This window comes from Orycteropus afer, unplaced genomic scaffold (assembly GCF_000298275.1).
Source record: "Orycteropus afer afer isolate SDZICR_OR568_19922 unplaced genomic scaffold, OryAfe1.0 scaffold00522, whole genome shotgun sequence".
NCBI lineage: Eukaryota > Metazoa > Chordata > Mammalia > Tubulidentata > Orycteropodidae > Orycteropus > Orycteropus afer.
The window spans coordinates 916,688-931,761 of record NW_006922109.1 but is presented as its reverse complement, the minus strand read 5'-3'; the positions used below and the strand labels follow the sequence as shown (position 1 = coordinate 931,761).

The following is a 15,074-nucleotide window of genomic DNA, read 5'->3' as shown; positions in this document are numbered from 1 at the left end:
AAAGGTTGTTATTTACCGTAGAATCAGCTGCCGCTCCTGGTGACCACGTGTACGACTGAGCGAAAGGTTGTTATTTACCATAGAATCGGCTGCCGCTCCTGGTGACCGCGTGTACGACTGAGCGAAAGGTTGTTATTCGCCGTACAATCGGCTGCCGCTCCTGGTGACCGCGTGTACGACTGAGCGAAAGGTTGTTATTCGCCGTACAATCGGCTGCCGCTCCTGGTGGCCGTATGGTGACAGAACAAAAGGTTGCCTCGTCCTGGGCCGTCCTCAGCATCAGTGGTCGGGACCCACCATTGCAGTTGTTGACAGTCCATCAGTCCCTTTCACTGAGGGATTCCCTCGTTTTCTCTGGCCCTCTCCTTTCTCAACCATCATGTCCTTTTCTGGTCTTCGAGTGGTGCACACACTTGATATATACTAGGCAGCTAATGTGAAGGCTGAATGCTCAGATCTATCCATAAGGGCCTCAGAAGAAAGTCCTGGAGATGCACTCCTGAAAACCAGCCGTTGCCGGCCCTGCGGGGCACGGTTCCCCTGGGACAAACATGGGGTTGCTGTGAGTCAGAATTGACTCAAAGGCACCTTGTTACATGGCGAGTAGATTTCATGCATCATCACTGTTCTTAAAAATATCTCCTTCTGCCTCTTGATGCCCTCTGATCCCTAACCATGATATAATTCCCTTCCTTCAGTCAACCTCGACTTTGTAATCCTTTCTTTTTGTCTAAATGCTCAGGTTTAAAGCTGTAAATAGTACCTATGTACCTGTGCAAGGATTCTCAACTCTAGGAGTAATATGAGGATTTCTTTTCTTAAATAAAACCGAACACACTGCTGTTGAGTCTATTCCAAATCATAGCGACCCCTCCTTGGGTTTCTGAGGCGGGAACTGTATGGAAGTAGATTGCCCAGTCTTCCTTCCGAGGAGTCTCTGGTGAGTTTGAACCCGCCACCCTTCTGGTTAGCAGTCAAGTGCCTTAGGCACTGCGCCACCAGAGCTCCCAAGGATTTCTTTAGGCAAAGTAAATGTTAAGTTAGAATATTTTTAATAACAGTAATCCTCTCTGATACACCTTTAATCAAGATTCACTTTCAATTTGTATGGAATTTCTTAAAGTGGGAAAAATAACAAGAACTTTGTAAGAAAAAGGAGCTCTGGTGGCATAGTGCCTAAGGCATCTGACTGCTAATCAGGAGGCTGGCGGTTCAAACCCACCAACAACTCCGCAGAGGGAAGATGGGGCAATCTACTTCCTTGAAGATTTACTGCCTCGGAAACCCAACGGGGGTTGCTCTGTGTTGGAATCAACTCGATACCAGTGGGTTTGGTTTGTTTTTTATGTAAGGAGAGAAATAATACAGTTTTATTGAGGATTTGTTACAACCAAAGCTGGGGTAAAATACCACAGGGTCCGTGGCCTGGAAGAACTGGAAGAACTATGATCATACATGGATCACAAGTAAACCTTGCGCAATGTCAATTAACCATAAGCTTTCTGAGAACAGTCTTTTCTGGGGGACGTTGTTGTCCTTTTCTTTCTGAACATTCTTATTTGTTTGATCATAAACCCTAACTGTGTCTACAAGCATCCTTTCAGAGAACAGAACACTTCAGTCACAGTGTGAAATAAGCGTGACGACATACATGCTCATCTAAGGGGCTGCACACACTTCTGAGAGCAGAAGCAGGGATTTAGGTCAAAAGGGAACTTGATTGAGACTCGTGTTGGTCATTTAATCATGGAAGCACCTTACACCCAATGTAATGATATTTTTTTTTTTTAAAGAACCAATGCATTTAAGGTTATATAAAATTAAAAATTGAGAACTTAAATTTCAAGTTTGTTTTAATGAGATTACTATACCTGTTTATTCTCATATTAATGAGTTACCATGTCACAGGAAACTGTAACATTCTACGATATTTTCTATGATTTAAGATTTGCAGATCAAATATTTTCAGAGAATCTGCCTTGCCCTAAGTCTAGCACAGTGTTTAGTAAGCTCGCCCACACCATCACATTCTGAGGGAAGTGCGGGACTTGCGTGTTGATTCTGCCCCATGGTGACCCCCGGGACAGAGGAGCACCTGCTGCACGGGGCTCCTGTTTCCGTCCCCGCAGGAGCAGCCGCCGGGGCTCTCCCCTCTGGAACCGCTGGCTCACACTGTGGACTTGCCAGCTAGCAGCCAGGTACTTTGTGCCACAAGGATTTAAGGTACTCAATACAGTGGATTAAAATACCTGGGAGTTTAAAACTAAGATGGAAAAATCATTCAAAATGATACTTTAAGGGGAAAAAGGAAGTAGTCTCATCTCTTTTCAAATACGGTAAACGACCTTCCCGTAAAGTAAGTGGGAGGCAGGATGACACCTTCTAGACACCTTCTAGACAAAGCTCTCTAGACTCTCCGTCCCCGAGCTGCTTCATTTTTACCTAGTCACTACGAGGGGCACGCCCGCTTGCTGAACCACTGTAACAATTACAATCAAGCCAACGCTTGAATCCAGCTTTGGCCGTTGTCTGTATATGAATATTCTGAGATAAACAAGGCGTACATACTCAGCATTAGGTTTTGTTTTTCCTTTTTTCTATCTTTTGTGACAGTTTTGTGCTTGGCTGTCTAGATACTTTCACCTGGATCCCTAAAGACCAGTGGCCCAGCATTCTTTGGATGAGTAGAAATGGTGTCTTTAAAGCTGTTCTTGGATTTCTGTGCAATATTAGGGCATAGGTAAAAAGGTGCAATTTGATTTAATTAGTTCAAATTTCAAATGATTTTTTAACGTGAGCAGCAGAGTTTCAGCTCTCCCCTCTGGGTGCTTTCTTGAGCTGGGTGCTGTGTTAAGGAGGCTCCAGGCGAGAGGAGAGGACAGTTTACCTGTTTGTTGCCTGCTGCATCCCTGCTGGGCCGGGGTTCAGCCATAGCACTGGTTCTGGGCCAGGAACAGCTTCTGGGCAGGCCGTCCTGCACAGGCACAGCCCTGCTGGGTTCGGGCACCTGGCCCTCTTCAAGCTGTGCAGGCCTGAGAATGGTGCCCTCCCCACTGCCATGGTCCTAGGTGGTTCACAGGCCACGGGCGCCTGCAGCCCTGCCTGCACCTGGGCACGCCGTACCTTCAGGGCAGGCCCCGGTACTCCTGGGGGCCTCGTCTGTTTCCTCGGCGACCCTGGCTGACTTATCCCGGATCAAACTGTCATGTCGTTGGTCGGTGCTGTTGAGTTGGCTCCGACTCACAGTGGCACAGGGTCCAACAGGACAAAGCCCTGTCCCGTCCTGCGCCAGCCGCACAGTCGTGCCCAGCTTGCGCCCGTCGTCACAGGCACGGTGTCAGGCCATCTCGTTGAGGGTCTTTTCTCTGACCGTCTACTTGCCCAGCGTGAGGCCTCCTCCGGGGGCTGGTCCCTCCTGATGACGTGTCCAGAGTACGGGAGGCAAAGGCTCCCCGTCCTCACTCCAGGGAGCGGCCTGGCTGCACTTCCTCCACGACATTCGTTCATTCTTCTGGATCAGGTAGGTAATGGTGTGTTTGAAAACTAGGGTACGTGCTGCTTTTCTTTCCTGAGGTAAAAACGTGAGTACATCTGGAAGGCTAGAAGATGCCTTAGCTCAGCAGGTTGCTGCAACGTCAGGGGATCGGCAGGGCGTGGGGGTGCGAGGCCTTGAGGTGTGCCTTTCCAGCTGCGCCTGTGGACGCAGGGCCTCCGTGTGGTCTCTGTGAAATTCAGACATTCCCGCAAATGAGAACGTTTATCATCATCTTGTGAGAATTTGCTCTGTACACATTTGCTCTTTTACACGTTTCGTCTGCTGCTGCTGTTTCTACTTCCCCTGCAGAGCATTTCAGCCTTGGCTGAGGAAGCCGGGTTAACGTCACAGTGGGGGGGGGGGATGTGGGCACGGGGCGCTGGGCTTCCTTCCGTGGGTCTCCTCAGGCCACGTGATCTCTGTCCCTTCCTTTACGGAGTCTGTGTGCAGTCCCACAGTCTCCAGATGTGGGGACAGGAGTTTTAAATTGGGGGACTCTGAAGGCAGAGGTACACACGGCCAAGAGAGGCTCCCTTCTTTGAGTTAAGATGGTCTTCATTCTTGTGGTGGATCCCGTGTTCTTTATTTACCGCACCTGGTTTGGGATAATTATGGGGAGCAGAAGGGGAGTGAGAGAGAGACAGACATGTTGTCATTAGAATGCCGCTGATGTTAATGAACTTGAGCTTAAGCCTTCTTTCTGATGTTACTGTCTCTCTACCAACATCACCCTGGCTGGCTGCTGGCCCCCCAACCTAGAGCTGTGCTCGCGTTCTCATAAATGATTCTCCCCATGCTCTGTAAGGTGGCCTGGTGGCGCAGTGGTTAAGTGCTCAGCTGCTGACTGCAAAGTTGCCAATTCACACCCACAGGAAAAAGATGTGGCAGTCTGCCCCGTAAAGATTGTAGTCTTAGAAACCCTGTGGGGCAGTTCTCTGTCCTCTGGGGTCATTATCGGTTGGAACTGACTGGACAGCCAGGTTGTGTGGGCACCCTGCCTGCCTCCCCTTCACGACTCTGTAGGCTCTTCTCCAGCTGGCAGACCTGAGTGGTCTTTAGTGGTGTGACGTCATTCCTCGCTCACAGTGTCCGTGCTTTAGCACCACACGTGGAGTAAAAGTGACATGATGGTTTCCAGCCCATCTCTCTAACAGTCACGTCCCACAGGTCACCTCTGCTGGGCTGCAGCCAGAGGTCTTGTGTCCCTCACAGGGGACTCTGGCGCATGCTCATGTCTCCCCCAGAGAACTCCTCCCAGACCTTCCTATGGCTGCCTCTGCCTTACCTCTTACTGCACCAGACATGGTGTGAAGTGTCCTCTTGCTGCTCAGCAGGCTTCTCCCTGTGAGAGCGTTAGCACCACAAGAGCGGGGTTCCGTGTCTGTCAGTCAGACTGTGGCACCACACACAGGCATGCAGGACTCTTTCTGGAATAAAGGAGGAGGCCAAACACCACGGACAGCACTTGACTGTCACACAGACACCATGCAGGCTCTGACTTGGTTCTGGTGCCTGGCTTAGACAGCCTTACACCAACAGCGTTTAGCATCTACTCCATATAATTGTTGATTGAAACACATGAAGGATTAGGCACCCGTACCAGTTAGGTCTCCATTCCACTCGTGATGCAAATAAAATCTTCCTTCCAATTCGTGCCCAGTCAGATAACTATAACCACCTGATTTGTGATTAAGCATGACACTGAGTAAGCATGTTTGTTAAAGGCATGTTAAGCATGTTATCTGTTCTGTAGTCTCTGCATGTTTTGGTTAACGGTTAAAATGACTGCTATTCCATTGTGTTGTCTAAGTCGTTTCAACAGCAAAATCCAAACGATAACTGGATCCTGATTCCCGACCATTATCATAGCAGTGTGTCCAATGGGATCGCTTTCCAGTGAGAAAATTGCTTCCCCCTGGCACGTGCCCAGTTCCACTAACATTTCTGTTTCACAGAGTTAAAGCTTATTAGAGTATTTGGCCGTGGAACAGGAATGTAGCGTTTTCTGTTGAATGTTCACACTGTTAGTCTATTTATACATAATTATGGGAGCTCTGGTAGCATAGTGCCTAAGGCACTTGACTGCTAATCAGAAGGCTGATGGTTCAAACCCACCAGCCACTCCTCGGAAGGAAGGTTGGGCAATCTACTTCTGTAGTGATGCTGCCTCGGAAACCCAAGGAGGGGTTGCTATGAGTCAGGTCCGACTCGACGGCACATAACAACAACATACATAATTATTTCATGAGATTAAACCAATAAAGAAATAATTTTTCAGAGTAATAGTTTTTGGGTTTTTTTTTTTTTTTTCATGTTTAATTTCTGTTCAACTGGATTTCCTGTTGAGAAAACAAATAATATATTGATTTCTCTATGAACCCAAATGAAGAAATAAATACACTAGTTTTAAACCCGTATGTGCGTAGCAAACTACCTCATCTAGAAAATCTTCTGATCCTTTGAAGGGACACGAATCGTCAGGCAGCACACAGGAAGGGCGTATATAAGTCTAGCCAACATGAGGAAGGAAAGCTGTAAAAGAAGTTGTAAAAGACATAGTCACATGGGCTAAGTGGCTGATGGAAAATGAAGTAACTGGAACTGATTGGGATGAGGACTTGGTGATCCAAGGAGGGGTGGGCGGGGCCTCCCAGACCTGCAGGAATCTGCCCTGGAGGAGGCACAGCTCAGCCCGAAGCCCCCCCAAGCAGGTGCTGTGGCCGCTGCTGGGGACCCACCCCAGCCCCTGCCGTGGGGCTGTTAAGGCGGTGACCTTCCAGGAGCCGATTGTGGGGCCTTTCCTCCCAGTTGCCTCTGGTGGGTTTGAACCGTCACCCTGTGGGCTAGCAGTTAAGTGTGGAATGGTTTGCACCGCCCAGGGCCTCCTCCGTGTCAGGTGACGCTCCTGATGAGCTGTGTGCCTGGTGGCTCGGGGGCCAGGCGGCTCTCTGCTCGCAAAGGCAGAGCACCCGCGGACCTAGAAGAACAAGGGCGTCCTTAGCAGCAAGGGGTCCCTGCCACTCATTAGTATTTAGACGGGAGCTGGAAATGACCACATCTAACTGCTGTGGCGCAGTCTTGCATCCATACTGATAATTTGTCCTCCCACAGCACACGGTCTGTTTTATAAAACTTAACAGTTAGCACATGGGATTCCTTAGTAATGAGGTTTTGTATTTTAATGAAAGATTAAACCCAATATTTAACCCAGTATGTATCTTAATGCCTTTCATTGGTCATAGCCATCTTTAGAAGGAAGAAGAGTCAGACTCAGGACATGTAGTGGGAAATGCAGACACAGCTGAGAAAGAGGATTCCTTTCCAGTGAATGTCAGAGCCTGAAGGTCAGAGCCTGAAGCACAAGGCAGAGCAGCCCTTCCACGGGTCCCAAGTTCTGCTCCAACCTTGTCACCAGCCGGTGGCGCCTGGGATAAGTCCTTTTATTTCTTTGCACCTCGGATTTTCCTTATAAAGCAGGAAAGGATTGGGACCGCTTTCTCTTCGGGCCTACTTCCCACTCTAAATTTCCAGAATTCCATGAACATGAAAGTCTAGTCCGTGGCTATGAAAGTCGTAGGGGCTTTCGGCGATGAGAGCCCTGTGACGCTCGCTTGGTATGGTTTCCATCGTAAGCCTCCGGCCCAGGCACGTGGCACACGCTCTCTCCACACAGCAGGAGGGGGGAGGGACCGAGGTCCTCCCATTGGTACCCCTCCTTCCACGTCATGCCTGCCACTGCTGTGCTCTGATGCTCACTCTCCCTGTCGCAACGGAACAGACTTTCAGTCTTGCTCCTGAGCACAGCCACGTCCTGTTGGTTTGCATGATCAACGCGCGGAGGCTCAGCTGACCAGTCTTATATGATTATGTTCTAGAGACCGTGTGATTGGTTTGATGATGACCGCCTGTGACCTTTGTTCTGTGACAAAACTGTGGCCAGTTACAAAGCTGACAGCCAATGATATCTATGCAGAATTTTGGGCTGAGGTATGTCCTTGATTTTCATACAACCATATCTAATGTCAAGAAATGGGGAAAAGACTAGGAGAGAGATCAAGTCAGCGAGTAATTAATTGCTAACACCTTAGTTGCTTATGTTGCTAGTTATTTTAAAGAAATTGTTCCTGCGAGGCAGAATTGAGCAATGAGGCAGATGGATGGAAAGTAAGAACCAGCATCTCCTGGAATCTCTCGCGACTCTGTGTGCAGTTCTCTGATCTCAGTTGAAAGAGTTCAGGAGCGTCTTGTGTGAACAGTCATATAACAGTTTCCCTCCCTGCACGGGTGACCAGTTCCACAGTTCACACACACTGCTGGTGGTCATCTTTAAGAGAGGCACTGGGCAAAGTATGTAGCAAGACCTCGGTCTCCTGGGCTCTCTGTGCCTGCGGACAGGAGTTGAGGATACTAATTGTCTCCTATCACAGACAAATAGAAATGACAAGTGGAAGGGAACAGGTGGGGTGGCATGTCATTCCAGAGACCCCTGACACATGAAACAACAATGTAAATTACTTTTGTTAAAACCTTACCTTAGCTTCATGATAGAAATGATCAGCAAGGTGCTTTCCCTTCCTCAGTTTCAGCATTCTGAATTGTCCATAAGGAGGTAGAAGGCAGCTGTCATACTACATTTGTTTTAATGAATCCACCACTGTCCGGGCCCTGACTATTCAAAGATTCCTTAGTGGGAAGTCAAGCAAATAAGGAGAAGCTCTGTCAGGCTTTGAGCACTTGGTTTGGTTTGAAGAATTAAAGTCCCCCTGGAGGGAAGGAGTTGGATATTGGTGATGCAGCCATGTGTCTCACCCAGAGAGGAGGACGGATGGAGACAGCACACAGCACGTGACGACAGGTGGAGGAGAAGTGGTGTCCAGTGTTGAGTTGCTCCCTTACTCTAAAGCAGAGGATTTCAGTTACCTGGAACATACCTGGACCTTACACTCTTGGGGTTATTTTCACACGATGCCTCATGCATTGTCCAAGGCACACGTTTCCTTTGTCTTTATTGTATTGTGTGACTCCAAACCTAGTTAGAGTTGGGCTCATTTAGAAGTAGATGTGCACGTCTAAACCGGAGGACTGACTCTGTTAGCAGTCAGCGGAGTTTGCCCGGGAAGCTGAAGGAAGCCACTCGGGAGTAGGTTCTGTCAGCCTCCCACAGGAACACTGGTCTGAAGATCGCTTGTTGCTGTGAAAGTCACTCCTTTGAACCATATTTCACATCCTAACAACTATATTTGTCTTCTGGAATATGGCAGATCTGGAGATTTTAACATCGTATTCTTCGCCTTGTTCAGTGAACAAAGGTTTATTAATGTCCTAGCATTCTCACAGGCCTGGTCTTCAAGGACCTCACTGTCCATGGATGTCGATGGAATTTCTATATAATCACCAGGCTTTGCCAGCTTATCTTCTAAACAGAGAGGAGGATTTTAATAAGATTTAACTTTAACAAATACACAGAGCAAGATAATTTCACAAACTGTAAAGTGGGGATAATAGTTTGCATCTTGTAGTATTATATGAGGATGGAATAAAATATTGTATACAGAATTACTTAGCCTAGACCCTGCAATAGTAAAGTTTATGGTAACATACAGCCAGTAATACCGTATCTTTGCCAACACATCTTGGCAGCCCACTGTGTGTTCTTACCTTGGCCCTGTATGGGATAGGTTCCATCAGTCAGCCTTCCTGGGGCCTAACTCCACCCAGCTCAGAGCAGGTAAAAACCGTTTGGAGAAAAGAACTGAGATAGGCCTTGAGGACATTCAGTGTTTTGCTTCTCATCCCAGCTCACTGAATCACCTCTTGGTAATTTTACTCACACCTACAACAGGAAATGGGAAGAGATGGATGGATTTCTGGACGGTCAGGACAGGAGGACATCGGGACAAAATAGCAAACCAGGATACATTCCGTTTCTCATTAGTATGCCAAGTTTCTCAGGCCAGTTAAAAAATAACATTATTTTTTAAAAGAAAATTAATGACTAAAAGAAATTGCTTATTAATACCAAAATTGTATGACTGTGAATTGAAAACATATTGTTTTCTCCTTTTATCTTAGGGTGATGAAATGAAGAAATTGGGTATCCAGCCTATTCCCATGATGGACAGAGACAAGAGGAATGAAGTCCCACAAGGCCAAGTATGAATTACTGTATTTGAAGGTGGTCGTTGTGGTCACTGTGTGTCACTCTAACAGAATATACCACAAATGGGATGGCTTTAACAAACAGGAGTTTATTTTCTTACAGTTTTGGAGGCTAGAAGTCCGAGTTCAAAGTGCTGGGCTCTACAGGCTGGGTGAAAGCCCCTTGAACTTGGGCTTCACCTCTGCCTCTGGGTGCTGGCCCACTGAAGCTGGAGGCTCTCTTCACTCAGGCAGCTGCTGGCTGCTGAGGCTGACAAACTCAGATCAACAAGTAACAAGGCACAGTCCCGATGTTACCAAACCACATGGCAGGCTACTGATTCAAGTCCAGTTAGAGTCCCAGGATCTGCAGACGACACAGCAGGCTGCCGAACAACGGCTCGGCTACGTGCAGGGTCCAAGCGTGCCAAAAGCTGCAGACCGTTCCCAAGCCTTCTCCTTATAGATGGGCAGCAGACCACATCCCTAAAGCAGCTACTCAGCTGCTCATGGCAGATTCCACCATGGAGTTGATTGCCAGTCTCATCATGGGGAATAACTACCACCAGTTACCCGGCCACGTTGACACATAACTTTCACTACCACAGTGGTCATAAAACTGTATGTGAATAAAAATACATGCCACCTTATAATTTGATTCATGTACAAAGAGCCAGTCTAGGTCTGGAGTCCTTGTAGAAGCTATAGCAATTCATCCTGGAGGGGCTGAGGATGAAAAATCACAGCCTTTTACCCTCGAATCACCGTCGATCAGGTGACCTTTTCTTTGCAAAGACATCCTTTGGTGTCTCCTTTGTTTGAAGGGGACGTGAACTCTTGAGAAATTCCGTCCTTTTAATCTGGGTTGGAGGACCACATGTGGCAGCTGATTGGGTCCCCAAGGACACCAGCTAAAATGGGAAACCATGAGGCTGGTTGCAGTTGGAAGGACTTCCTGATTGGTGTGTAGAACCACTGAGCCTTTTCCTTTGACTTACCAGAACCTGCAGACTTTTTCACAAGAAATGTGATAAGTCCTTTCTCCTGCTGAGATTCTACGAACAGTGACCTGTCTCTCCTTTAGTTACTTTGCTCTGTTTCATTACTTTGCCCGGTTAATAGGTGGTTAGTTCATCCCTTGTGGCAGGTCACTGAAGATCACTGGGAATCTCTCACTGATAACTGTAGAGTGAGGCTGCAGAGGAGTGGGGCCACAGCACAGGCCTCTGGGTTAGTGTTCTGTCACCAGGAAACGGTTGTTTCACAGTAGCTTGTTGGGCAATCTACTTCCATAAACATTTACTGTGTCGGAAATCCTAAGGGGGTTGCTATGAGTCGGAATTAACTCAATGACAGTGAGTTTGGTTTTGTTTGTTTTTATTTTGCCAAAATTCCAGTTTTATTTACAGCAACAGTCTCTAATGAATCATTTCTGTGATCAGCTAGGGAGCTCTGGCGGTATAGTGGGTAAGGCGTTTGGCTGCTAACCAAAGGTGGGTGGTTTGAACCCAGCAGCTGCTCCATGGGAGAGAGATGAGGCAGTGTGCTTCCATGAAGATTGACAGCCTTGGAAAGCCTATGGGAGCAGTTCTCCTCTGTCCTGTAGGGTCACTGTTAGCTGGAATTGACTGGCTGGCAGTGGGTTGGTTGATTTGTTTGTTTTTGGTGAAGAGCTATTATTTTACCAAGCATATTAGTTCTAAATTATTTACTGTGAAATTATTCTTTGCCATAATAATAAAATGTCCTGCTTTCTGATAACTAATTGCTTTGTTGGGTCTTCTGCCCGTTGCATCTGCTGCATATTAAGATAAGACAATCTCTTCATGGGCCATAGAGTCAAAGACCAAAATGTGTCAGCACCATGCTAGTGAGATGACTGAAGATCCAGTGTGAACAGGAGAAAGGGACCAAGTAGATTGGACCCTCCAGCATCCTGGAGGCAGCTCGCTAAAGTGCAGTCTTGAAGAACGTGGTAAACCGTGGTCAGAGGTCGCCTGAGCGAGGGACACAGTTCAGCATGTGTGTTGTTAAGTTCTGGGCTCTGTGATCTGCGCCATCAGCTGGCCCGAGCAGGTCTGCTGGGCGCTGTTTGAAATTGGGCTTTCGCTAGGCTGGGCTGGGCTTAGCTAGCATCCTTATTTGCAGCGAGGCCCAGAATTCCTAATCAAGCATTTGAAATAGAGTTAAACTCTCAAAAAACTCCCTGCTGTTGAGTCAGATCAGACCCATAGCGACCCCTCCTTGGGTTTCCAAGGTGGTATCACTACAGAAGTAGATTGCCCATCCTCCCTTCCGAGGAGTGGCTGGTGGGTTAGAATCCCCAGCCTTCAGGTTAGCAGTCATGTGCCTTAGGCACTATGCTACCAACTACCACTGGTTAAAATGACTGAAATATGGGATTTGACAGCTTTGCTATCTGACGCCGAGTGTTGTAGCCTGGACACTACAGTAAAGGTGTGATGAGAGTTACTGTAGCTCCAGATGACACCTGCAGGGAGCAGAGTACAGAGCTCAGGGGGACAAAGAAGCTACGAGAACAAGCAATCAAACCCAACCAAGACTGGCCGCCCCGGTCACTTTTGAGACAGCACTGAGTTGGAGAGCTGTCCTTGTCCAGAGCAACAGGCTGAGGTGAACTGCTTGGGTACAGTACTGGGTCAGGCCATGGGCAAGGATAGGACTTCCACTTGATTGCTCTCCTGATGGGATCTCACTGAATGATGGAGTCGGGTTTGGGTTTCAGTGGAGGTGACCTGTGTTACCAGTTTTAGACCATTGTATGCTTCATTTGTGGGAGATAGGGCGCTTCCCATACTCTGTAGAGTGGTGGTCATTGAGCCCAAACGAGGCGTCTGCCAAGTGCAGAACCTTACTGCGATGTAGGCAGGCTTCAGAGCCTGCATGGCAGCCCCTGGGAAACGCAAGTGCTGCTCGGGTACTAACGTGCCTCTTGTTTCTTGCCTGTGTGTTTTGTGCGGAACAGCTGGGATTCTACAATGCTGTGGCTATTCCCTGCTACACCACGCTGCACCAGATTCTCCCTCCCACGGAGCCGCTCCTTAATGCCTGCAGGTCTGTACGGTTGTCCCATCCTCCACACTGTTGAAAAGACGGACAGACAAAGCACCTAGAGCTGTGTATGGCAGTTTTCACTCCATCAATGAGCGTCTCATCTGCAGTTTGCAGTAAATGCCACCATTCTGTGGGCTGTGTTTCCTAGGTACCAAGCATAACTCAGGAGCTTGGGTCACCAAAACTCAGCGAGAGTGGTTAACAACCCGCCCCCACTGTTTTGGGAAAACCAAGGAGAGGTCTGACCTCTTCAGGAAAGAGGTCATTAAATCACTTATTGCCCACATGGAGGCAGGAGAAAGTCGCAGGGGGATCCCCCTCCTTTTAAAAAAATTGTCTTCTAAAAAGATATTTAAGATTCAACATCTGTTACCTGTTCTAGCTCTGGTTCTCTCCTTATCTTTATGTGTGTGTGCATATGTGTATACATGTGTGCGAGAGTGCACATGTGCGTGCATGTGTATGTTTAACATGTGTATGTCCGTGTGTGTGTGTTTTGTGTGTGATTATACGTGTATGTATGTACATGTGTTTGTGGGGGGGATTGATCTCAGCCTGAAGGTGGAAAGGGTTGGTGAATTGGTGGTGGGGGTGTTGGTAACTGTGTGGCAGTGATTACACTTGAGTTGGCATGCTTGCACCTTGGAAGGACACATAGTGTGAAACAAAACTAAAATCCTAAGTAAAGTACTCCCATCTTATGCTACTATAACTTATTTCATGGACTTTTTTTTTATTATTATTTTAAGGGAAGCAGACAGACAAAAAAACCCCAACAAAGCACGTAAAAAGAAAACGGTCTTTATGCTTTTTGTTTTCCTTTGACCATTGATGTGGTGGAGTCTCCTTCCTCACTCCTCTTGTGGGGACAAATTAGCGTCCCAGCTGCTTTTGTTGTGTCAGAAATGATCTCACTTTCTGGTTTCATTTATTAAAATCATAAAAAGTATTACCTAAGAAAATAAAAATAGTAATTTCAATTCTTAGTACAGAATCTCGGTTATAACTCTCCCTGCCCTTGGCCAGGAAAGGATCAAAGTTTGCTTTCCATGGGTTGTAGCTGATTCAGGTCTCTCATTGCGTGGGTGGCTGAGCTGTCGTTGGCAGCGTGACACGTGAGCTGGGACTCAGTCTTCACAGAAGCAGGTTGTAAGACAGAGTCACCACTGAAGAGTCATTGGGACATCAGTCTAAATCCAAAGAACATGTTAAAAACAAAAACAAAATCCTAGGCAATGCCCCAAAGTCCTTTCCTACCCAAGAATTCTCTGGGTTTCGTGCTACATATTTGGAGCCCAGCAGAGTGGACGCTTTCATGGTCAACAGTGGGCTAGGTTTGGGGCTCAGTTCACCACGAACGTTTAAGAATTCAGCAGCTTTGATGCCTCCCTGCTTCCCTGTACTTGGCTGAGCCACGTGGTCACATGCCAGCCAGGTGTGTTCATCTTATCACACTTCAGTCTTAGCAGCAGCACACAGTCATTGATCTTGTAGCATTTAGGGGTGTGGTAGGTACAGAGGTGTGTTAGCATGTGTTTGCTAAATGTGCTTTAGGAGAATTTTGGTGTTGTGTGTGAAGGTTCTGTTCCCCAGGCCTGGGTCCCCTTCGGATTTTGACTCTGCTCATCAGAAAACCAAGTGCCAAGTGGGGAATGTTGACAAGGTTCCTGGCAGGCTGGCCTTGAGTACAAGGCGGGGTCACACAGTGGGAGCTGTTACATATGTAAGAAAGATTAATGTGCTTGCGACATTTTGAATTGGTGGAGAAAAGAGGTTACCAGCTACACAGGATTTTACAGCAGAAGTGAAACTTCAGGTGTCATGGTGACTTTTCCTGTCTGAACCCTTATTGGTAATCAAGTGCTTCCGTGTTGAGTGTGATCTGAGCGGACCCTTCTGTCCCCCCCCTCGGGCCAGCGTCCCCTTGCGGGTCTCTTTCCGTTAAGCTTGCACCTCCCCCACAGTAAACCCTAGCCATCCCCCTTTCAATTATCCTTCCCATTGGTTAGGAAGGGGTATTGACTTACTGACATAGTGCTTCTCTAATGAAAGCATGTGGCTTTAACAAACAAACCTATTTCCTCACAGTTCAGGAGGCTGCGAGTTCAAATTCAAGGCCTTGCTCTGGAGGAAGGTGCTATGTCTTTGTGAGACCTGGAAGAAGGTCCCTGTCTCTTTAAGCTTCTGTTCCTGAGTAGGCTTCCTGCGGCGTATGGCACGGTGTCTCTCTCCCCCCACCCCTGCTTGTTTCCTTGCTTAATCTGCTCCTTAAAAATCTCAAGAGAGATTGAGTCGAGACACAACCCACAATAATCCAGCCTCATAG

General features: G+C 47.6%; 1 protein-coding gene across 1 annotated transcript in view; it reads left to right on the top strand.

Annotated features, from left to right (window-relative positions):
- The window catches only part of PDE10A (phosphodiesterase 10A), a 153,053-nt gene that overhangs the window by 133,730 nt on the left and 4,249 nt on the right, over window positions 1–15,074 (top strand). The window contains exons 17-19 of the mRNA XM_007955635.2: window positions 7,411–7,522; window positions 9,608–9,688; window positions 12,660–12,748. Coding sequence (XP_007953826.2) covers window positions 7,411–7,522; window positions 9,608–9,688; window positions 12,660–12,748 — 282 coding nt within the window. The remainder of the gene's footprint in view (window positions 1–7,410; window positions 7,523–9,607; window positions 9,689–12,659; window positions 12,749–15,074) is intronic.